Source organism: Enoplosus armatus, chromosome 20, assembly GCF_043641665.1.
Source record: "Enoplosus armatus isolate fEnoArm2 chromosome 20, fEnoArm2.hap1, whole genome shotgun sequence".
NCBI lineage: Eukaryota > Metazoa > Chordata > Actinopteri > Centrarchiformes > Enoplosidae > Enoplosus > Enoplosus armatus.
The window spans coordinates 8,236,548-8,262,366 of NC_092199.1; the positions used below are offsets into that span (position 1 = coordinate 8,236,548).

The 25,819-nt window shown below is 40.9% G+C and overlaps 1 protein-coding gene across 2 annotated transcripts in view; it reads right to left on the reverse strand.

Moving 5' to 3' along the window:
* The window catches only part of LOC139303209 (adenosine kinase-like), a 99,537-nt gene that overhangs the window by 62,424 nt on the left and 11,294 nt on the right, over positions 1 to 25,819 (reverse strand). For both annotated transcript variants that reach the window (XM_070926945.1, XM_070926946.1), the window contains exon 4: positions 21,157 to 21,235. In XM_070926945.1, coding sequence (XP_070783046.1) covers positions 21,157 to 21,235 — 79 coding nt within the window. The remainder of the gene's footprint in view (positions 1 to 21,156; positions 21,236 to 25,819) is intronic.

Genomic DNA, 25,819 nt, shown 5'->3' on the forward strand with positions numbered 1-25,819 from the left:
ATTACATTTGAGACCTTAACTGAGGTTGAAGTGCTGAGCTTTAAAGATCCCATTAAAAGGAGACTTTAACTTCTCGGAAAACTGTTTCTTCCTGGAAATCAGTTCAGTTTCAATGATGACCTTGTGTTGCACTAGTGACTAAGGAGTTCAGCCAATAAGACCATCACAACTTTTTAAACAATCGAATCGAACTGATCCTGATATCCCATTGGTTTACACTTTGATCGTTCACTGTGCTATGAACCACCACAACAACCTGTTTCTATGGGAATTTAATCATATCAAGGAAGTAATGACACAATTTCATGGGACCTTTAAGTGTGTTTGAAGGTGTTTCCATCCATACCAAGTGAACAATGGATGGATTTGTGCCAGTGCAACCAGATGAACATGGGGATACATTTCCTCATTAGTTGGTTATTTTGCATTAAAATATTGTGCAAATGAAATTCAATTTGCGTTTCCATCAACTACTGTTATGCAAATAGACTTGAAGCCACAACAAGATTACATAATTAATCTAGGCCCAGTATCTTTGATGATTGCTTTTCACTGCTGATTCCCACTTAAGATGGCATTTGTATTATGCATGTGATCCATGTATACTGTATCACATTTTTAATCAGCCACTGGGGAAAGACTTGACGTGTTACGTTGCATTAACGCAAATCTTTGTATTATTATTTTTTTCACATTGCACATATTCTTTATACTGTGAAGATCTGCACATTCCATCCTCTTCACTTTTAAACTTTTGCACAGCTCTTTTTCTATTTTAGATGAAAGATTCTTAACTTGCAGTACTTTCCTTTTCTCTTACTTTGTTTATTTTGACCGTTACGCACCAAAATACCAAGGCTTTTATGTGAAAACTTACTTGGCAATAAACCTGTTTTTGAATGTGATTTCTGGGACGATGTACAATAAGAGGAAGTTGCAGCGAAGAACATCTTTTTTTATTTTTTTTATCTACAATATGTGAAATTTTCCATCTCTGACAATATTAGAGATGGAAAATGTATCATCATCTCTAACCTATTGTGTGATTTGTTTTCTTTTAGAAGTGTGGCATTTCAGGCGGGTGACTCTGAATTTCCTTTTTATCCTCAATTTGAAAACATGTATGTAAACAGGTACATGAAAACATACCTATTGGTTTATTTTGAAGTCGATGTGCTAGAGTACAGAGCAAACACAATAACAAATACTGTCTAAATGCATATGAACTGCACTGTACATGACAGGCCATGTTTAAAACCCAACAAATAAAAAAAGCCAGAACAGAGAGGATGCTACAAGTGAGAAGGGAATAAACAGTCTGTCTATAGTAGACACTGGTACACTACCCCAGGGGAGTGATGTTAGACAACACAAAACACCAAAACAAACGAAAGACAGCTTTCCGTGTCCGCATACACATGTGTCACAGACGGGGCGGCGGGCGGGGAGGTGACAGCTCCCAGGAACAGCCCCCGATGATAAGCATCAAACTCGATGACGAGCTGACACACTCCATAGGTTCTGATGTTAAACACGACAAGAATGTCCCCGACAGTATCTCTGCACCCTCTTCAGAGAGCTATCAAAGGGCAAGTTCAGTGAGCACACAAAATAAACCCCACAACACACACACACCTCCTAACACATCTCACTGCAGCATCTTCGCACTGCATAGGAATCAGGAATGTGTCGCTGTCCCCAGGCGGCAAGTTTATCTAAAAAGGAAACACCAGATTTTTTTTTCTTTTTGGCTCCTCTTCATTCCTCGCCTCCCTTGTTAAACACACAACCTTGATTTTGTTTCTGTTGCCCGGGAGGGTGAATTATTTACAGGATAAACAAGGTGATGTTGTTTCAGTCAGTCAGAGCCAAACTCCCCTATCGCAGCAGCAAAGAGGCAGACGGGTTTACCTGGCAGGCATGAGGGGCTGAGCTCAGATACAGAAGCCGGGGAGCAGCTTCACAATGGCGGGCGTACAGTGATACCTTTCTGAGAGGTGGGGGGGGGGGGGGGGGGCTGAGGAGAGAAAATGCCTCCACACCAGATTCATGGGCTGGGAGTCCCAGACTGCTGGGTTGTCCTATTTATCTGTAGAGACAATGGTGACCATAAAAGCACGAGCTGATTTATTGAGCGTGTGTGTGTGTGTGTGTGTGCGTGTGTGTGAAGTGAAGACGGGGGTGTTATTAAGTGATCATAAAGTGGCATTTGTGTTTGCGGGGTTTGTTGCCATACAAGGTTTAGATGGAGAGATGATGAGGGACCTTTGCTGCTAAAGCCTCTAATCCTATCTGTGGTCCGTGGGCTCCAGCTGGTGGGAGAGCAGCTGTGCTCGGCCCCTGCACAGGTGAATCAGTTCTGGCCCTCCGCTCCCCTCCCACAACGCCCATGTATGCAGTATGGCGGATTTGCACGGTGCTTTGATCTCACGAAGGTGGCAGCGCCCCCCCTGGATACGGTGACAGTGCGGGTGATTTGTGTTACTGAGGAGATTTTTTTTTTTTAACATACACCAAATGACAGTCCCAGTTGAGGGCTTAGCACAGGTCAGGCCCGGCTAAATTTAATGTGGCAGTGCAGAAAATTCACTTCAAAACATTAGCTGCTGGGAGGAAGTGGGCTCTAATGAGTGCTATGACTGCATTTTGTGACATAATTTACCATTTAAAATACGAATTAATGATCAAGATTATTCAACAACAACTATCCATCCCAGACACTATTATCCCTAACCTCCCAGTATATCCATTGTTGGATCACTGACACACTTCTATATATTGTTATTTGGACATATATAAAGTAGGTCTCTGAACATAAGCAGCTTAAAACATGACTGCCACACATTCTCTTAATGGTGATCGTGCTGCATTATTTCAGCTAGATACTTGTGTTTTCGAGGAAACCAGGCTAGCAACAGCATACAATTCACATTCATCAGAAACAAGCAGACAAAACAGCTGTGCTCCCAGTTTGACCTCTGACCCCTTCTGCACATTCTCTGCAAACTGATTCACATTTAACACACTGGTTTACTTTGACAGGGACACAATGGGAGGATATGATTTGGCCCTCGGCGCAGATCGAAAAACAACATTCCTAATGTCTTTACGCACTGTAGCAAAATCCCACTTATCATATTACTCATGCCTTTGTGTCCTTTTCTGCAGGCAAAGAGGTTTCTCTTCATGTTACCAGCTGGAAATATCAGTGATGAGCTTCTCCGCTTACTAAGCTCGCTGGTGTAAAGGCAGTTTGTGTGCAGATTCTGTGGCCGGCTGGCTGCACAGGTAAGCAGAAAATAGCTCTTAGCTCCGGCCTGACCTTGAGAAGGATGCCATTCAATCAGTGAGCTCGCTGCAGTAAAGGCCCTATCATTGCACTAATAGACTGAATCTTCCTCTCTGCCCGGATCATGGACAATGCATGGATGGCTTCCTCCTGCTTGGCAAGTTAAAGGGGCAATTGATTCAATAAATTAAACAGAGAAAATAAGCCATGATGAAAGAAATACTGCTGCTGGGCGGGCATAGATTGAACCTGTGTAACAGTCTGCACACCTAATTTAATTTTCAGTTTATAGACATAACAGAATTGGATAACGGCAATTGACAAAACAGTTAAAATGCAAGACTGAACAGACTGTGCCCGTGTTCTCATTGCCAAGAACGAACATCAGAGGTGGAGAGAGTGTGCAGTGCGTTCCTTATCTACTCCCCATCATCCAGCTGGAAGCAGACAGAGTCAACGTAATAAGGACAAGATTTAAGAACAGTTGCCCGCTTTGAACTCTGAGGTTGTGCGATCAAATTCCACCTTATCAACTGGCAGCTTAAACAAGTTGTGCTATTTTTTTGACGGCTTACGGGGGGGGGGGGGGCAAGCTGAAACCATCATAACTACTGGCTGCTGCAGTGCATCGTGACAAACAGCAGCGAAAAACTTGGGATTTATTGCTCTGATAACCTTCCAGATTCCTTCGGCTGGTGCTGTATGCCAGACAACTCCGACAGAGTTATGCATCATTAATCCCCATGAACACTGCCAGTGATAAATAATGCCGTGCGTCCCTATGAAAAATAAGGCAGTTATTACCAAACCATAAAGAACGGTATTCGTATCATCACTTCAAGCAGATAATAATGTGAAGATACGATGTTTCAAGTATTCAAAAGCACACTTACAGTGACAGTGAGCTGTATATTTCTGCTCTTGTCTGTGTGCTGTTGGAAAAAGAACTCCAATAAATAATAGCACTTGAGCAGATTAAATTAAAGATCTTTATATCAATGTCATAATACTGGCATTACTGAGCAGACACTCAAGCTATCAAATACCATTTAGTACATAATAACCCAAGGTAAATATTGACTAAGCTCCATCTTTGCAATCATGAATGGCGTATTAGCAAATAGCAGGTAAATCAGTTAGTGCGCAACAAAAATAAAGTGTGCCTAGTAACCTGTTGCTCGACGTTTCCCACAAAGAGCTTATTTCACTCATCTGATAATTTCTCAAGGCTCAGACTTGAATCCAGTCCAATAAACATAGTAATACTATATCCCCTACAGGTGTAAATTCTTGGTGGTTAAGCAATGCAAAGAGAAACTAGAAGGAACTCCGTTTGATACAGAGATGTTTCCAGCACCAGATGCTGTGGGGCCCTCTCTTGTGAGAAGCCGGGCGAAGATCACTTACTTTCCTATTGAGAGTTGGAACATAAATTCAAACCCTGCAATAAATCAAATATAAATTTTCAGCTCCCCTCACTTTCCCGGGAACGGCTGCAATAACAATGTCATTCGACTCTGCCTGGTTACCATTAATGCTCTGGATTCCGTCCATGCTAATGATTTGGTCCTGTATCCTGTGCGTTTTACAACAAAAAGAAGGGGAAATATTACTGACCTATTTAACGCTTTGCAGGTTAAGAGAAGAAACTAAGGTCTGTAGCAGATTCTCTTTACATATACAGTATTTCCAAAACCTCTCAAAATGGATTCTCCTTGCCAGATATAACACCCTGCGTGCCAATAATGTTAATATACCGAAACACTGCGGCTGCAACTTTCACATTTCTAGACAGCAAAGTTTCTGTGCCAGAAAGGAGGACAATACACTCCAGTTACATCTAACTTGAGTGAAAAATGTGATTTCTATTTAGATATTGTTAGGTGTGCCAACAAGTCTTTCCTTCTGCCAAAAAAACGAATTCGATCTCATTCAGTCCATTTTCTCCTTGAAATCACAGTCTCATAATAATCTTTAAAAAGTGAACGTGGGCCAAGACTGACTCACCTAACTCCCATCCCACACTTAATATTTACTGGAATGGCCACATATCACAGTCTGAGCAGTTTTCATAACCCAAATATATACAGTCTAGTATCAGAATCCAATTCATACTGTATATTTGTTTCGCTCAGTGTAAACAGACTTTTTAATTCCAGTGAAACCATAACCCCAAAGTGGGGAGCCAATTCTGGCTACAGAGACTGTTTAGAGAGAGCCATTCTTGGTGAAGCACACTTTACTTTTTAAGCAAAAAGCAAACCAATTTCAGTGCAGCACCTGCACCCTTCTGCCCTGTTGGCTTTGGCGAAGCAGATTCCATGAGTTTTCAGCCAACACTACACGGCTGTGTGCCTGTAAGAATCTGCACTGACAGAAGGCTTTTAGAGAAGAACCAAGGTCACCACTACAATAACACAGCACAGAGTATCTGCTCAGAGCCAGGGGGAAGTGTTGTGTCTCTCTCACACCCTTGAAATAAAAACCAATGAGTGCAGAAGGATACCAAGTTCAATAAACTTAACTTCACTTTGTAACCTCTGCAGAAAGACTACACCAGCAGGAGGCTAACAAGCTGTGCTTGTTTTTATGGTATTATACAGGTATAAACCAACTGTGTCTATAAAAACAATCTCCATCATTGCAACGTCAATTATATCTCAAGATTAATGGTTGTGGCTTCCAATCCAAGCAGCATAAATATAATGTTAGTGTAATAATGTCAGACATGCTAGCCTCTTTCAGGGGAAATGTATTGTCACACGGCTGCCTTCAGAGGGCAAGAAAACATATTTGAAGGACAGTTGACCTTAAGTTTCATGCTTAATAACTTGGACAAATAGAAAGCGCTGTACTGTCCATTGTAAATCAATCCAATACAACACTCAAAAACACAACAGCAGTCAAATGTTAGATAAAAACATACTACGTTTGTTGAACTCGCCTCTGCCAGGGAGATCATGTTTTTGGTCCAGAATGTTTTTCTATTAGTGTGTGAGTTAGCAGGAAATCTTGTTTTCAAAATTTCAATGAAATTTGGTGAATAGTTGGGCGATGGGCCAGGAAACAAGTAATGACTTTTTGGTTCATATCCAGGAAATGACTAATGGACTTCTTAAAAGGATATGGCTGGTGTTATTCTATGTTTTTCATATTGTCAACAAATCCCATGAAAAGACCAAAACCAACAATGCGTTTGTCCATCTCGCAAGCCCATTGGTTCCTAATAAAGATATAAATCTTTAAAAACAGCTCACACGTATAAATATTCATTTTTTAAAAGGGCCCAGTAACTTCCTAAAATAGCTGGGCACTGTAGTTTTCCCCAAACAATTTGTTACATTTGTTGGGGACTATTTCCTGCAAATGCATGAGTGTGGCTCATTTAAGTGTTTTTAACAGTTTTTGGACGACAATGGGTGTCTATGGCGCATACCAGACTTTGCATACACAGTAATACTTGTTAGTCGATCAATTTATTGTTGGCTTTGATATTTTCATGGTATTTGTTGACAGTAAAAAAATACAGAACATCACCACCTTTAATAATTCAAGACAGAATATTCTTAATATTTTCTCTGTATTGATGCTGATCCAGATACAGATAAAATGTAAAATAACATTTATAAACACGTATTATTAAAATCATATTTGAAAATAACAATATTTTGGGGGTTAGAGGATTATGCAGCCTTGGCAGAGCAAGTGTTTTCTAGCTTGAATTGTTAACACTATTTCAGAGAGGTGTTAAATCAACGTTAATTGTTGTTGTCACTGTGTATTTTTAAATGTTAGAAATACTCTTAAATATAATGAAGTTCAACACAGCAGCACAAACTACCGCCTAAAAACACACCATGAAAGTGAGTTCACGAAGCACCCTTGCATCTTGTCTTGTATCACAATGTGCAGCAGTTTCTATTTTTCTGGTCTCCAAGTGTAAAGTCACTCTGCGTGTGTGCATGCATGCAAACAGAAGATTTTTGTTTTTATAATTGTTAATGATGGGAAAGCCCCAGCAGGCTTCTTTAAAAAGGTTGTCAGAGAAATCGCTAACAGCTGCCAGCCGCAGGAATTCAGAAATGCCAAACCAGCACTTTGTGATTGGCATAAGGAAGTTACACCCACTTTGTAATAATATGTTTCTCTTTGGTGAGTTGCCAAATGGGTTGCTGCCAATGTAGACATGACAGACTGATCAGATCCTTCTGTACAAAAACATCAGGCCAAGGAAAACTATAATTATTTGTCTGAGGTCAAGGTCAGGTCGCTGTAAAGCTCATAAATACAAATGAGATGTAACTTATACAACAAATCTAATAATGTAGACTCCACTCTAAAAGTCAGTTTGATGAATAAGCCTTAATTATAGCTATTTGACTTTACATTTTATTACACACTTTCATGCCTAGTAGCCCTTTTGACAAGGTAATAAAGGCATGCACAAAATCATGGCACAAACATTTAATGTTAATTAAATAGGAGTCATTTTATTTAAAATGACTATTTACTGATTTTGGTACAGTTAAGCAGCATGATACTATGCCTATGGCGACTGTAGTGTTTTGTAGAAGTAAAGTCAAGCAAACAAAAGGTCCAAAAAACCTTTCATAAGAAATGAGCTCAACAGACTGACTGTGGTCATACATCTTCCTCGACTCCACCACACCTGCTCAGGTCCGTCTGTAATAACCTGCTCTGTCTGCTCTGCAGGTGTACTCTGGGTATTTACTCCAGACCCATTTACCACAAATACATGCTACTGTATGTTATTCCCCCAGCAGCCCTTCTTCTTCTTCTTCTTCTTCTTCTGTCTCCTCACTGTCAGTCCACTTCCCTCCCAGTCCCAGCCTTGATGATACATTTACTTTCCATAAATCAATTTTTAAAACTCAGCAATTAGGCTACGCCACAGGGAGTTAGAGGAAATCTATAAGTCAAAGGTCCTGAAGATGCTCAATAGTCAGTCCTGTCACTTCCTGTCCACCTGCTTCACAACACAGTGATGGACCTCAGTGGCAAAGCTAACGCAGGTCAATAACAACCATCTGACTAGACACAAGTGCAAAAGAGGTGGGTAGGTGGGAAAACAAAGGAAAAACAAGAGAACTATCCATACACCTGCCTTGGTGTTACACAATGTTCTAATGTGTGTGCACACATGCAAAGATTCCCACCTAAGCTACACATTCTTATATATTAAAATTATTTAAAGCGACTTGCAAGAGACTAGCAAGTAATAACTCAATAAAATGACTAATATATAGTGTTTTTCGATGACCTGTCCAATAAAAAACTAGAAAACCAGATTTCAAAACGCACTCTCCTCTCTGAAGCTGCACCAGAAGTTTTGTTACAATTTCATACTACATACTAATATGACAAAGTATGTACAATATACTAATTTTCATTGGTATATAGTTGGTATATTAAGAAACTCCTCTGTTTTGTACCAACAGGCAATAATACAAGACTTGCTTCAACAGACGTCAATCAAATCTTGGAATACCACTGCTAATTAAACTTAGCAATAAGAAAAAATGTTTTTATACAAGGATCTAATGCTTACTTTTGTTTTCTGAGATGTGCCTGTAGCTGTCTCACCACCATCTGAAATTTGATTAGTTTCCTTTGTGCATTGTACATCCGAGAACGATAATGTTCATGAACAAAATCAAGTACATCTTTGACTACTGTATACTCAAAACCTGCTTGGAAAAAGTAAGTAGTATGGAATTGGGACACATAGTCTCTTCAGTGTTGTTGTAATTCCTGTTGGTTGCAGATAGAGGTCAACAAAGGTCATAGATTACTTAATGCCCCTTTAATAACGTTTTGATGCAGGAAGTAACGCTTCCAAAGACTGGTAGTAACCACAGAGTGACATATAGCTTTAGTGCCTGACAGACCCTTGAGACAAAAACTGATATGTGATAATCTACTGCTCCTCCCACTGCTTCCTAAACAGCAGCTTTCAAGAATGGAGATTTAATTTCTTTACATGTTTACCTTTGTTTCATCCCTACCTACCCCTCCCCTCCAACATCTCCCTCCTCTCTTCCTTCCCAGGAGACAAAGCAGGCAGACAGCTCTAATAAACAGTGGTGTGAAGCCTTACAGTGACGGCATATGCTGAGGCAACCAATGTGATCAATTATCGAGTGGCCGATTCTCTTTAATTAGAGGGTTTAAGTATTGAGTTAGCCTGGGTGGGAAGCTGAGAAGCAGCATGTAAACCAACCTCATTACACTGCAGTGATTCACCTCCCAGGAGCTGTGATCCACGCAGTGTTTACACCATACATTTGTTTCTGTGGTAACATATCGAGTGGAGGAATGGCTCTGTGACAGACCCAGTTTTTCCCCCCTCCTCTCCTCTTCTCTCTCTCCGTTTTCTTTCTTTCACTCTCCCTCCCACTCACTGCTGAAGAGGCTGTCACACTGGTTTGCCTTTTGTTGTGGAGAGTCTGGAGAGGTAGCACAATGTGTCCTAGTTAAAGCAGTGCCCCATCTGCCCGGCATAATTAGACAATTATGCTGGAAGGATCCGTCATTAATTCCTTTGTGGTGGCCAATTTCGCACCACAAAGAGGTCTCAGGTTTAGTTTTTCTTTGCAGATCTCTGTTCATTTACCCTGGCCCCTGTTATCGTCCTCAAGTATTGATACTGTGGCAACTTGGGGCAGGAAAATATTCTCCTGCCAATATTGACTGGTTTGTACTGTTGTAGTGAAAAGGCCAAGAGGAATATTGGCTGGTGTCTCTTGTTGAATAAAAACAAGCAACTAGGAAACATCACTGTGAAACACAACAGGTAGAGACACAACAAACAACCATAGTTAATGTATTGAGGTTATGTATGCTGATGAAATATGTATTTTGTGGAATGATCCTAGTGTTTCATTGTAAGATACACAGACCAATCTGAGCAGGAAAACCTTCACATCAATTCTAAAATGCCTGTTTGACCTAATAAAACACCATCAATTAAATTTGGAATTAATTCATTATATTCGTGTCAGAGTGATGAAATACAAAATAAGCACTTAACCACCACTTTTCAGAAATGTTGATCTGCTTTGTGAGGTCAAACATCTCCTATTGACAGTGTCAATGCCATCTAACTTCAATTTAGTAAACAGAGTAGTAAATTCACAATGATGTGAAAAGTAAACAACTCCTTTCTGCACTTGCAGCTGTTGCAAATGTTTGGTATCTTTGGTACAACTCAAATCTTAGTATTAGCACTAGCATGTATGCATTAGTACTGCATACACTTAGCATGTTAACATGCTAATTTCGACATGTTAGCATGCTAAGATACATGCTAATGTTAGCATGCTAAGATACATGCTAATGTTAGCATGGTATATTATAAGCCAACATTAATGCTAGCTAAGATGGTAACGTTCGCATTTTAACCTGTGTACAGTTAGCTGACATGAATGTTTTTAAGGTAGGCTATCTTACCATGAACCTGCTGGTGGCCCTAGGTGAAAACAAGATCCCCGTCCTTTACTATCCTTAATCAATATTTGTTCAATATTTGTCAAGATATGTCACATCAGCCAAATAACTGACTGCAATTATGATCCCTACATCTAAGTTGCTACTGTGGCTAAAAGGTAAATATATCATCTATTAGCGGCTAAGACCAAGGCAGACATGAAACATCAAAAAAAGGTGTTCTAGAGACACAATCAAAGATCAATGATGCATCCAAAATCACTTCCTGTTTGCCACTACAGTTATTTTCTTCCATTTTATTTGAGTGCCCAAATCTTAAGAGTAAAACTTATACAACATATAGTGACCTCAAGTGGAATAAAATGTAAAACATTTACACAACTTTTAGCCAAAAATCCCATTAACCAACAAAGAGCCATTGCTAGATGTGCTGCACCTGTCAGTGATGTCCCAAAATCTCAATTTACTGCTCACAAAAAGAGCAAACTGTCAAGTGTTTATTGTGTAAAGAGCATGAGTGAAGGAGGGAGTGATTTCAGACATAGCACAAGACATCACTTCAACCCTGTATTCAACTAACCAGCCTTTATACCTAATTATATGGGTCTGGCAGACTGAAGTTCCACCTCAGCTGTCTATCTGTTGTTATGGAGAAACCTGCTGCTTGTAAAAGTACAATTTGTAAAATCTCTATCGAACATATGTGTTGTCACATTTACTGTTTCACAGTTACACTGAGTAACTCAGCTTGACAGAGACATGTGGGAAGATATCTTACAATGTAACTCAAATCTGATTAGAGCAGTGATCTAATCAGCCATGAATTCATCTGTGAAGACAAGCAGGCAAGAGAAAATCACCGCGGAGAATTCTGTATAATTATCAAAAATCTCACAGTGGTACATTAAAATTCTAATTACGACATATTATCTTAATTGCTAAGGAGATGCAAATCAAAACAAGGTTAACGCTGCTCCCTTAACATGCAGGAGAACATGTGGTGGGAAACTCTTCAATATTCACTGAATCAGCTTGACTTGTTCGACATGAGAGGCTGTCATTTTGTAATGCTTCCCCCTCTTAGGGACGATAATCCTAGCTGAGAGCACAAGCAGCAGTGGCGCAGTCGTGCAACAATAAGACAGAACAAACATCTAATTGCTGTGCATTCATTTCTTTTTATTGTATCAAACAAAGCTGGTGACAGCTCATCGCAAGCCAACTAATGTTGCTGTCCGGAGAAAACCATGTACCTCCAACGCTTCAGGAACTGAGAAAAACAGCCTCGTCTTAAGTTAAGTGACAATGCACTTTTTAGATGATCTGATGCTTGTAATCGGTCAATTCATCTGAACACAAAACAAATCATGAAACCGATACTCAATTTTCACTCTTGGCCAGAAATGCTGCAACAGAAACATCCATGTCTAATGTGCAACAAATACAAGAAAGGGAGAAAGAAAAAAAGTTCTCAAGAAACTGCAACTCCCATGGTACACAACAAATTGCTTGCCATAAATTGTATCTGACAGGTGCACACTGTAACTCTGCAGACATAAGACAGCAGGATGACAGCAGGCACAAGGGGTAATGGTGAAAGGAGAAGAACATGCCATTGAACATGGATTTATGAGCGGGTCCAGACTGAAGCGATCCATCAGTGGAGTCACATAGCATCAAACATGGTCAGGTTTAAGACACGTTTAGATGAGGCTTTAAAGGATTTCAAAGGGTGCCAATACTTTAAAAACGTGGGGTGTGTTGGGAAACGAGTAATTTGCTGCTTTTTAGCAGAGGAGAAGTAAGTTGCCACCCACAAATCCAGTGCAGTCTCTTAATTGGAGTAGTTATGCTTTGATAGAGAGCTCCCATTTCTCCGGAGGTTCTCGCAGTAGGCTAATAACCGTATGTGGCAGATTTAAACTAACTGCAGCCATTTTTGAAAACATCAGATTCCTGACAGAAAATAATAAACTAGAGGTACCCTATGTTTTCACAAAAGGATATTGGAGTTTCTCTACAAAGTGGCTTTGGGATGGTGGTTACCCACATACTGTAAATTGAGTTTCTCTTTCTCACTTCCCCCCACAAAACACACACATACAGTGCAAACACTTTCCCAGACACACAGTCCTTCCCTTGCTGGACCGAAATAAATGGAGACCCCAGGAGTTCCCTTTGGCCCTGGCCCTAGCAGTCTATAACAGAGCCGACAGCTCCGATCACTCCTGAGAAAGCAAAAGCTGCTCAGGGATCACTTTACAATTCTCAGGGGCTCGAATAACCTGATCTTGAACTGATCCCGTGCACTGATCCTTTGGTATTGGGTTAGGAACGTGTGAAGGGGCCTGTTGAATGAGCTCGCTGGATATCAACATCCTCACTCCGTGTTGCTCCAGCCCGGCAGATTGTTTGACTTGATTAGTCTCTGCCCAAGTGTTAGACTACCCAACGCCGAGCCCTCCAGACACCGGTATCAATGTGTCAGAGGGAAAAGTGCTCTCCCAAGTCTCAAGGTGGAGCCCATTACCCTGAGTGAGAGAACTGTAAGTTAATAGGATTTGCTCCCGATCAAGAGACTGAGCTATTTCCTGAGGCTGTTACAGACCGAAGCACAAAAATAAATGTTCCTTTATTCAACACTATTAAGCGTCCCCCCTCCAAAAAAACTCCCCACCACCAACCACTCTGACCCCAGCCCTCCTTTTTCTCCTTGTTGGAATATCTGTTTTTACTGCAGGAGGTTGTGCTCTCCCTCTCTTGTTCTCTTTTTTTTTCTCCCAAGCAGCCAGTAAAAGTAAAAGGTTGGCACTTTTTGTCTAAAGGAGCCATTTGTTCAGGTGAAAATGAAACTTGCATGGTAAGCAGAGCCAGGCCTGCAGTTGGACAGGGCAGAGGGGATTCCAGATTAATCATATGGACTATACACCATGAGGATATTCATCGAAGAGTAATTGCCAAGGGGCTTTATGTAATGTATTCTCCCCATGAGGTAAAACCTTGTAGCAGTGAGAAAGGATAATAGAGTAAGAGGATCATATAAAAATGTTTGCTGCTCCAACCTTTAACTCGGAGCTTAACCCTGACCTCGGATAGTAATTACAGAGTTAATTGCCAACTGATCTGAGGAGGAAGCTCCATCCAGCTCCACTGCAGATGTCAATTGGGCTTAAGAGCCTCCTTTTGCGGTGCAATAGATCACAGATTGCCTTACATAATTTAAAGAAAGGACAATTAGCAGCATTGGGTCAAGTAGTGTTTGGTGTTAAAAGTTTTTGGTGTTAAAGTTCAAAGCGACTAGAGCTGGCCAGTAATTCAATGTTATCATTTAGCGACTTTCAGTGGGATCATATTAGAACTGCAACTAACACATTTTCTTTACATTCTATTTCTTTCTTTAGTCCAAAACCCAAACATATTTTGTTTACAATGATATTAAAACACAGAAAAGCAGAAGTTGGTTGACATTTTTACTTGATACATTACTTTAATTTTCTTTTTGCTGACTAATCGATTACTCCACGTTTCGGCACTAAATCATATCGTGATGGCATCATACCTTGTTATTGTTTTATAAAATACAGAAAAATCGAATTAAAAACAACATTATTTGTTGAAGTTTTTGTTTTACACATGAAGAATTTTGTCTGGAGTAATGCGTAACACAGTTCATTGTAATGAACATCAATTTAGTTTTTTTTTTATGTGTGATTTTGCAATATTGTGATATATATCAATGTCATAAAAGTCGTATTTATATTATGAAATGGATTTTATCTACAGCCAGGTGATGTTAACGCTATTGACTTTCAATGGAAACTTATCACGATTATCAAGAACGTTTTATTTTACACAATGCTGTAATACTTAGACATACTTAGACAAAACATAAATTGCATAAATTGTCTTGTCTGACATTATGTATAGCAATCACTTTGGTGATTTTGCATAATATGTTATATTGTGATATCTATTTAGATAATATTGTTATTAATATTGTGAAATTGATATCGCTCAGCCCTAATAGTAACCAGTCTTCCTTTGGCATGCATGACAACACACAACTGAAGTTTTGACAACTCAAGATAGAAAATAAAGCACATTAGACTATATAATAAGCCTCTCTGAGTGAAAAAAAACAGACAGATTTCCTCTGGATTTGTTTAAAACCTTTAGAGAAAATAGAAAGGGTGCATTTCACCACAGATCTGAGCACAGCTCACTCAGGAAACCTGAATGTCTTCAGTGAGTCAAATAGTTAAGTTGAGCCGGTGCTGCCATAAACCCGGTGGGAGAGCTTGGAATAATCTAGGCGATGTTAATGATGCAATTTATATGTGAGGGGACCGGTGTTTGGCAGGCTCTTTCCGTCTGAGCGGGCTGCACAACCCAGCGAGCTCCCAGCACCCCCTGCTAGATGGAGGGGGTGGAGTAGGAGGAGGATGTCAGAGCCCATGTGAAAAGAGGGAGCGAGCGAAGCACTGATAAGAGCCATTACTATTAGTGTCTGTCTGTCACCTGCTGTGCGTCATCCAGCCTTCTCTCTCTCCACATGCGCCCCCATCCCCGTCGCTCCATCCCCATCCCTTTTCCTGAGGCACATCACTTCAAATTTGCACTCACCTACACATTTTCCATCCTGTCACAGATATACTCAGTTGGCTTGAAAACTGAGCCAAGCTGCACTCTGAAAACTACCGTGAGCTTTGTTTCAAAACAGTTGTGAATTAGTGAAGGTACAGACAGCTGCCAGCATTTATTCGATAAACAAAATAGCTATAGATGAATAACTGAATTGGCACAAGGGGATGTAATATTCTACACATACCGCTTCTCAGTTTTTCCAAGCAAACACAAAGCCTAATTTGGTATTTCATTTATTACTTGGCACAATACTACAGCTCCTTAAACTTATGAACTCGGGAGAAATGAACAGTAATTGCAGGCTGTTCTTTATTTTCTTAAAACCTTTTTAACCAAAATATTTAAAGCTGTTTTTCTCAGTTGCTATGCAACACTTCAACCGCAAGAGTGGGAGCATGCTGAGAATGTGCCAAATCAATGCTACTGCCACAGACATTCTGCAGGGAAATATGAGAGAGGGGCATCGCTCAATCATAATCATATGAAAATGTAGAACAGTTGTGTAAAATGCACAATCATCCTTTCATTCATCAGTTACTTGACCTGTGTCAACAGATGATTCCAACCAATAGTTTGTTTAATGAACCATTGTTTACAGTCTGAAAGGCTCTCAGACCATTCCACAGACATGTGAGCAGATTTGTTTCATCGCCTGAGCACAAAACCTTCAAGTGCCTGCTTTTAACTGCAGAATACAGCGACGTGGCAGGCGAACTAAGTGTCCTGTGCAAAATATCATTCTGTAATTTGACATGAAAATGCTGCCAGATATGTAGACTACTGTCTGTTTCACAAGTCCTTTTAGATTTCACTCAGAGCTCGCCTGGAACTGTACAACAGCCAAGCAAAAAGCAAGCAAGCCAATGGTGCAGCCTTTCTTCCTGAGCCTGGAACCAAGGACTTAAAGCAAGGACACGTTATGCAAGATATCACATTCAATTCCACTGCCAGCCTCTGAGGCCAGATGATACACATTGAGTGCGTCTGTCTCTCGAGCCCTCAATGTTAATCAACACTCTTTCCGATGCATACTTATGAGTTACAATCTACTCCCCACGTCTTCCCTTTGGCAGCTTAAATTAAGTCGCAAATTTGACGGCAAATTAACTTCAACAGGGACGGTAATATGTCACCTATACAGCAATCTGTGCCTTTTCTTGCCGGGGCAACACAAATCTTGTGCATCTGAGAGGTAAATTAAATCAAACAAATTATTTTGGTGTGGAAGTCAAATTCAAGGAAACACAGGAAAGAAGGCGCCACGCAGCGGGGCCATCAGCTGTTAACAAATCCCTCTGATGACATCGCCTTGCATAATCGCCCAGTCAACCTTTATCACTGTGATCACAGAGCTTGAGATTTAATGCACGCTGGTATTAGCTGTGACATACAATCACAATACAGTTGAGGTGGGAGGAACACATGCTCAGACAGTGTGTGTACATACATGTGTGTGTAAAGGGGAGGTGGATGTGGAACCAACAGAGATCTCCCCACTTCATCATTGAGTAAATGGCACCACAGACGTGAGCTGCGACTTCACAGCTGCCTCATGGCGGGTGACATTGAAGCCCACGCATGAACACATCGCTCATCAAAGCGAATGAGGCGTTCTTTGCTTCCCCTGCTTGTGCCGAGGAAAACAATGGCAGCCCCCCTCAAGTGCACACTTGCGCACCTGGAATGTCTAGAATGAGCGGAGATGGGAATGAAAAGGAGAGGGAAAAAATCCATTTGGTTTCATGCATCTCTCACAAGAAGCTTAACAGACTGTGACCTTCCACTGCTTCGTAATGGGAAGGAAACGGCAAGACCCCGGTGCCATAAAACGGCTCAGAGCGGGTACTAACAGTGGTTCTGCAATTAACCTGTCTTAAAACAAACAAGAGGCTTTTGCTTTAACAACAGGCACATACTTGAGAGGGTTGATTTCTGCTGCGTGAAACTCAAAGGCCCACCAGGGTTCAGGTTTTAATCGGTCATTAGCGTGCTCATTTCTGCACAGCTGTGCCGAGATCTATGCAGCTACAAGCTCACTCAATGTGATCAAAAACAAAAAAGTAAAAGCTCTTATGTAGATCTGAGAGGCTAAAGAAGCCCTCCAAGTCTCTTCACAGACAAAGAATACTTGTCTTAACGCTAATCGTAAAGTGTGTGAAGAATGTAAGTAAAAACAGAAAGAAACAGTAAAATTGTGAATGCCCGTTTTAGCACATAAGCACATCCTCCTGCAAGTTCACTCACATAGCTTGAACACAAAAGCTCTACTCTTTCTCCTTAACTGTCCTCTTTTCTCTAAGTGGAACCAGACGTAGGCATTTCTTCATTTAGCCCATTCAAATGGAGGCAAGTTGCTGTTCGTTATTTATTTAACAAAACGGGCTGTAAAAGCCAAACATGAGGTCATGGAATATTTTCAACCCGAGAAATAAGTCAATGCCTTCAATGAGACATCAACCCAGTTTAAGTATTCCCCTACAAAATATGAGCTGGTGAGGACCTTTTTCGAAGTCAAGTAGAGCTGTGGGATTTTTCTGTTTTTTAAATACAACTTTCAACAGTGTGGCGCACATGCGTTTCCAATTAAGAGCTCAGAGCCAACATCCAAGCCTGGGCCCCATTCACCCCTTCCACGATTGACCAAGTCTGAGGAAATGTTAAACAGGCATCATAACCATAACAGAGACGGCAGAATGTTCAAAAGCCTTTACTTTCTAAACAATAATTAAGACATCACAGTGAATTGATGATATAGACTGCAAACATCGCACACAATCTAAATAGAGAAAAAGGGAACATACTTAATCATAACTTTTTGTGACGCGTTCACAGCTAGGGCACTTAAACAGAACAATTTCTCCCTTTGGTGAACGGGTACAAAGGCTGCTTACAGTGCAAAGAAATAAAATATGTCAATGCTGTTGATTTGTGAGGATCATAATGAGAATGCACGGTTTACACGAGGCACTCAGAGTAGGATCTACTTCCCTGGCAGCAGCAATAACTCCCTATGAGCCTGTCTCTGCTCAGACTTCAATCTCTGGGCCCTAAGGAGCTGTTGGAGGACTTTGATGTTCTGTCTAAATGAATTGACTGTGCTTCTTGATACAGCCCTCCAGTCAACTGACTCCCCTCACCGATTCTGTCACCTGTGATAAACACCATGCATGCTCGCCAGTACCAAATTCTGGATCACATGCTCTAAAAGGCCACCCCCCCTTCAACTTTGTAAATGACTGAAAAAAATATGATTGTTGTTGCCCACTGTGCTGTATCGGAACAGTAAGCCCTTTGATGTGTGAGGCTGTATGTGAGCAAGCAACGCTGGGCTGGTTTTTGTTACCTTACAGCCCTGCAACATCCAGTAGGTGAGCCTTTATGTCGGATGCCCCTTCAGGGCATGGTGTTTGTTAGAGCCTGGGCAAAGGCAACAACCTCCAACCCACTTCTATCATTGCATTTTTTTTCCTTAGGAATCAGAGCCAGAGAGCTCTGCATACAAGCTTGCAACTTCACTGACTTGATCCAAACAAGATCTAAGGCTTATTGAGGAGCACTGGTGCACAGCTAAGGAAGTACAAATGTGTTGATACATCTACCTTGGGACTTCTAGTTTGTCACAATGTGTGCTTTGAATATGGATAAGTAGTGACAGAAGCAGAAGTAATATCCCAGTGCTAAAGATAGCACTGGGTGCAACCAATTGACGACTAGCAACGCACTGCAACGGATGATTTCGATCAAAGAGTGGGGCAGAGACGTTGGAAACAATACTTATCCATCTAAGCTTCAGCTTGGTCAATTCTCATTTGACTAAATCCAATTACCATCGATTCTGCATCTTCTTAAAGCCGAGGTTTAGGTTTTCCTTGATAGTGCAGAAATCTTAACTCGGATGAAGCGGCAGTATTTAACCTATTACAGCCTCCGATGAAGCGGTTGGGTTTTGGTGGAAAGTACGAGTTCTACTGGCGAAGGCATTGATCCTCCCACACCCTGGGTTTTCCCAGCGTGTGCAGCGATTCCTGTGCAAAGCCTCTGAACACTTCTCTCTCTCCTCCAGCAGCGATGGTGCTCCTGAGCAAACCTGCCCTGGATCGAGCATCTCATTTAGTCACTGGGCCCTTTGATGTGGATTCAGTGCTGCAGTGCATATCATTCGTGTTTGAAGGTTCAGCTTCCACAATACAGAAGGGTTTGAAGTTTCACATATTGCAAGTGCTACAATGTGATAATCTGGGAGCCGGTTATGCATTATACATTTTTCATAAAAGAACACCATCACCTGAAAGTGAAATGTGGAAAAGTCAGCGCTTCAAGGTATATATTGACAGAAACTGTTTCTGAGACTTCTGGGTGTGGGACGAAAACACTCTTGTTATCTTGAGCATTTCAGAATCAGCTCTACATCTTCCCTCGGAAGGGGGTAAATATCCAAATAAACAGAGTAGAATAACATTTGACTGAGGTCTGCCATGCCATTACAAGACAGAATAATTTAGTTGACTAAACGCTTCTCACAGGGCACAGAGGCCATGACGGCTCTTTCTCCAGCAAGGGCCAGCAATAAAAATCTCCTTCTCCATCTGATTTCACAAGGGAGTTGATACACAACTTGGGGCACCTCCTTCAGTGTCCTCTTAAATAAAACATGAAAAATACTTGTAAAGGTGTCTGTCTATGTCTGGCCAAACTAAATCTAGCTGGCTTTAGCTAGTGCAATGACAAGTAAGGATGAGATAATCTCGTTGGATGTTGCAATTGACTCAAGTGGAAGTGAGTCCACCAGTTTTTAAAATCCAGCATCAAGCACACAAGATTTAAAAACTAAGGGGAGTTGTTGCCCAAAGAATAAAATGAAGTTGGCATTTAATGTCTGTGAGTGACTGAGGTTTATGTAAGTGCTTTTGATCTTGATAATTTAACAGTGTTTGTATGGAGGTGCACAGCTCTGCATGTCTTTTTAAAAGGATGCTTACTGTCTCCAAAGCATGGAGATGGTGGCAGCCTGAGGGCCTGCCTGCTTTCCTTTTCCTCTTTCTGTATCCATCTTGTGCAAAATACACAAAAAAAACACACACACAGACACAAGCACATGTGTACAAATACGAACTCTACACACTGTACAAACAAAAACCCACACACAAGAAAGAGTCTGCGCTTTCACAAACATCAGCCTCTCAATTAGCTTCTGCACTCATTTCTCCTCGGAAGAGAATTATTTTTCAGCTGGATGCTTTTTCTTTGTTTATTGTGAGCAGACCAAAGCCTTATCAGCAGCTAATCACTGCATGTCAAATCCACAGACTTACTGCAGTCACTTAAAAAAAAAAAAAAGGATTCAGTGAATAATCTTCTCATATTCAGATTGCCATTTTAGATTTGGACAATCACCAATTTCTTTTAGATGCTCAAGTCTGTCTAACAGCCAGGGAGAAGATCAGCATTTGTTTGATATAATTTGTTGTGACATGTTAATTGCATCTACTTGTAATTCTCTCTAATTGATGTTTGATATGTCTCAGGAAATTAGGCCAACTAGATAACACTGCAAATATTATGAATCCTCCCCGCCTTTCTCTTTCCATGGCAGGTCTGATGAATTCACAACACCTAAAACTGTAATGTGTCAACATGCTGTGCAGCTATGCTCCGTATTCCCAGGGCTGCCAGGCTGACAAATCTAAGGTTACAAGCATACCAGTGTATATTCCAAACACATTCAGGCACACTGCAGAGGGCCAGAGGAGACTAACCTGAGCAATTTTCACTGAGTTCTGGGTCGAACCACCGGCGTGGTATTCAACTTTGTTCCTCTTGACAATTTCTTCAAACCTGAAATAAAGAAGTACACGAGTTGTTACAAAAGACAGCGTTCAAGATTAACCACAGACTGAATTAGACCAGACCTGCTGAAAAAAAGGCATAGTGTAAACACCTGATAAAACCACCTGTAACAGGTTTCTCAGCACTTGTCATATTACAACATGTGTAGGAGGAGTGAGGCATAAGCACCACAAATTAGTCAATACAATATCCATTAGGAGAGGTTACATGGGTACAGTTGAGGAGCAGCTGCGAACATAGAGGATGTGAAAATGTCAAGAGTGAAATATCTAAAAAAATTGCCGTGAAATGTGGTACAGACATTCGTGGTCTCCAGAGAACGGATCCCAATGTCTCCAATGACTCTGGTGATCCCTCAGCCTTTATCACTATCAACATGTCATATTTTCCACTAGTTCAACACAAGTAAAATAACCAAATTCCAGTGAGTCTCAGTCTTAATATGAACCAGGCTACCATAGCATGCTGAAATCCTAATGTTAGCATCTTAAAATTTGCATGCGTACATGCTACATACGTATTTAGCATGCCAAATACATGGTACCCCCACAGCCCTGTCAGATGAACTCATGAAATAAAATGTTCTCATTTGAAATGACTTTACATTGAATATTGGTTAACACTATTAACTGTATAAAACAATAATGTTTTCATACAATTTAACTACCAATGTTTAGTTTAGCTTAATTGAGCCTGCATTTGTACTACTGCTGGGCATTTCAACTGTTTATACATGACATAGTTAACTGTTTCAACCACTTATCCAATACATATAGCTATTTCAACTATTTATACATTACTTTTAGCTAACTGTTTAGAGCTCTCTGCTTCGTTGCTTGCTTGCTAACTAATTTCCTGCACTCTCAATCACAAGAAATAATATTCAGGTGTTACAGCTTACTCTATGTGGATATACTTTTCTAATCAAAACATCATTTCTATTTTTTTAAATTCATTGAGCTACTCTACAACCTTGTTGGGAATCACTGGGTTAACTTATCAAAATGTTTTTATTTCCTTTCTGTCTGGGCTGTAAAGAAGATAGCAGTATGTCAACGACATGAAAGTGGCAGACATTTTTTTTGCCATCTTTCAACTGTGACATTCCAGGTGCAAGCTGTTTATATAAACTGCTTGAAAAGAAAAAGAGGCAGAAAAAAAATAGCGAGCAAATGCTGGATTTTGTTAAATAGGATACTTGACCACAAATGTTGCTGAAGTTTGAAAGAGGCAGTTAGGGTCTAAATGTCTGCTTGATAAAAGCAAAAGAGGAACATTGTCCACACATGGTTGTAGTTAGCCATACAGTATTAAAGCAAGATGAGCAGAGAAAGTTATTTCTGAGGAACTTAAACTGCTTCCTCAAAGGGATGCTTAAAATAATAGAAACGATTCATCTTTCACTTGGCAGAGATAAGCAGCTATTTTGTATTTCATAGGTGATGTTTTCAGAGCAATTAGAAAAACAAGTTATACAATGTCCTTGTGTACTAAAACCTCATAGCCAAATAACTTGTTTAGGCAGAGACCACATGTGATTAAATGTTTGATGTATGAACCATACAGCAGAGTTTAGAAATGACTGTAACAGACTAAACACAATGAGTCAAGAAAACAGACATGACATTCGGGAATGGGGAGTAAACAACCGCTGAGTTTTCAAACATAATACACAGGAACACCCTTGGGTCTACAGTGGAATACTGAAGCCGGTTCTATCATTTTTGTATTTTCCCATCACACTGCCATTTCAAACATCAATAGCTTCAATGCTTAGGCGTAACGTGATGCAAAGCTGGGCTACGCTAAGAGATAGAGTCTTTATCTGGGGAGCTGAGAACATGAATAATGTGTATTCTCCACATCGTTCACACAAACAGCCTCCCAGGGGGCTGGCTATATAAACGTATCCACCCTGCTAAGGAAATTGACCTAACTGCAGTCAAGATGATACGCCACATTAGGAGGTCCTTGGCTTTTTTTTCCCTCAACTGTAAATTGAAGACTGTCCATTTGTAAGTGTATTTACATCAGGGAAAAACTCCAATGACATGGTAAATAGTTCAAGGTGCACCTTAACATTCCCACTGCTGTTATGTGTACTTTCACCTTAAATTAACTGCGTAAGAGGGGTTTTTGAGAAAATGCTTCAGTGTAATCTCAAGGGGTGCTGGTTATGTAAAGGATCTGCTATTGAGTGCCATTGCATTCCCTTTTTAGGATTAAAGAAAAACATTTTCAGGGGAGGTCAAAGGTTGCACGCTTTGTGGGAGCAAACTTGAATTTTAAGGTTGAACCTAGAAATATGTCATGTCTATTGCATGTACTCTGTGAACATAGAGTAATATGTATGCAAGGTGCATCATGGCTTACCAACATATGTCAGCCAGAGGTGTTCAATACTTCAGCACAACCTGGTTTAACTAGGCATGGCCGAAGTGTGAAAGTAACCTTTACTGCTTCAAAGAAAGTCTGCATATCATGTCTCAAGGCAAGGGGTCTACCCAGGGCAGAATGTTCCTAATAAAGAAAAAAAACTTTCCATGCAAGTGGAAAATATGCTAACCGGGAAAAAAAAATCCTTCCTGAGACACCTGTTATGACTCCTTGACAAAGGAAGAATTTGAGCACTGTGGGTGTTTATAACATGAAGGCAGCCGAGGGACTCCAGAACCCATTTCAAATAGACACACAGCTTCTGAGGATTTCAGCTTTTTTTTTTTTTTTCCTCCTAGAAGTATTTGCTCCACCTTTCAGTGCAGACAGCATGGGGCCCTGCTCTTGGATGCCTCGAAAATCCCATCCGAAAAGGAGCAGCTGCCTGGAGACCTTTACACCCTCAAACATCATGTGATCCCATAGTAGTGACACCGTAAACGGCCCCCTTGGCCATTTAGGAAGAGAAAATCCCATTCCATCTACTGCAGTCTAAGCTCACTCTGTGATGGGAGGGAGCAGAGAAAAAGAAATTGTTTTGAACAAAATGTCCTCAGCCAGTAACCTCTGCTTTTAAAACCCACTGGTGTTGTTCAATGGAAGAGCAATTCCAGCTATGCCATGCATTCCACTAATGTATAGACAGCCTGTGTTATATAACACATGCTTTACAAGAGACTGGCCCTGACACTCTGGTTAAATACCGCTCTAAACTAAACTCACTGTGCTATTTTTCAATTTCATACCTTCCAATTTGAGACTAATAGAGGCACTTATTTATTCAGCTTAAATCAAATTAGGGGAATTAGGCTACTGAATGGAATATTTGTATTCAATGGATATGAGAGTCCTCCTCAACAACTAATACCACTACATCTCCCTGGCTTAACACATTCAAATTGTTGGGGCAGATCACACAAGTCAGGAACAACGTTGTTTACATTCCTGGGGATGAAGCCCCCACCGTTGTTTCCCATCAAGGGAAATATGAGAGCTTCCAAAGTACTATGAGTGTTCTCTGCCCCGAGTGACTCATGAGTTCCTCTCTCACCTCCCCAAAAAAACGAGCCAAGTAGATTATTTACATGAGGCAATAATTCAAGATTTGCTCCTCTAAGTCTCTTACATGGAGGGCAAGGCGAGCCCATTTACCCAATCCCTCTTCATTCGCCTTTGATGTTAGCCTGTCTCGATAAGACCGGATGAGTGCCCTAAAATCCCCGTCGAGTGATTTCACAGGAAGAACAAGTCTCTGTTAATCAATGGCTAGATTGGATCTGGATCCTCGGGAGTGGTCCGCACGAAAGTCCTCCCGAGTGTTTGAGTGCACACCGGGGTAATTCATCGCTAATGATCACCGCGGCACCCACTCTCCTCCGTTCGTCCTTATTTAATTGCCTCGTTCACGTTTAAACAGCTTACAAATCACAAGGACAGGCAGGGAAACATGATCAAACAGCCCATATCACTAATCAAGGGAGGGCAAGGAGAAGAAGTGAGAGGACTGGGGCTTCTTTGCTGCTCTCCTTGGGGATTAGGAAGGAGGAGGGTTGTACAGGAACAGTAAATTATCTCTGTTTCAGCTATAGCAGGCAGGTACACTTAAACAGGCAGATCCATCTTTCTCTCTCGCTGACAGAAGCAGAGATGGGGGTAATACAGCTAAAAGGCTTCGGTAATCCCAGTTTCAACACAGGCATCTGGAGTGGAGACAGTTCCACCATTGATTAGATTCCCAATCAGTGTGTGCATCCTACACCAGCCTTCCTTAGTAGTCTGGAGGCAGTACAAGGCCTGATGCACAGTAATTGTTTCCATAGGTCAGGCAGAGGAAAAACAGCTCGGGGACGTGATGAAAGGGAGATGGAAAGGGTGAGGAATATTGTTGTTTTTCCCCCCAATTAAATTGTTTGTCAAACCCCTCACAAAGGGTTACGCAGTTTATCTGTTTAAAATCAATACGCTCGTCTCAGTGTGAAAGCTTGTCCCGACACAAGACAGGCCCATTAATTATTCTGTTCTGCGCGCTATCGCCGGGCCGCTCAAGGTTGAGCCTTATCTTTTCTTATTTCAAATCAATAATTATCTTCTACCATGCTCACGCTCCCCCTCAGAAATAGATGTGCCTTCCTTTCA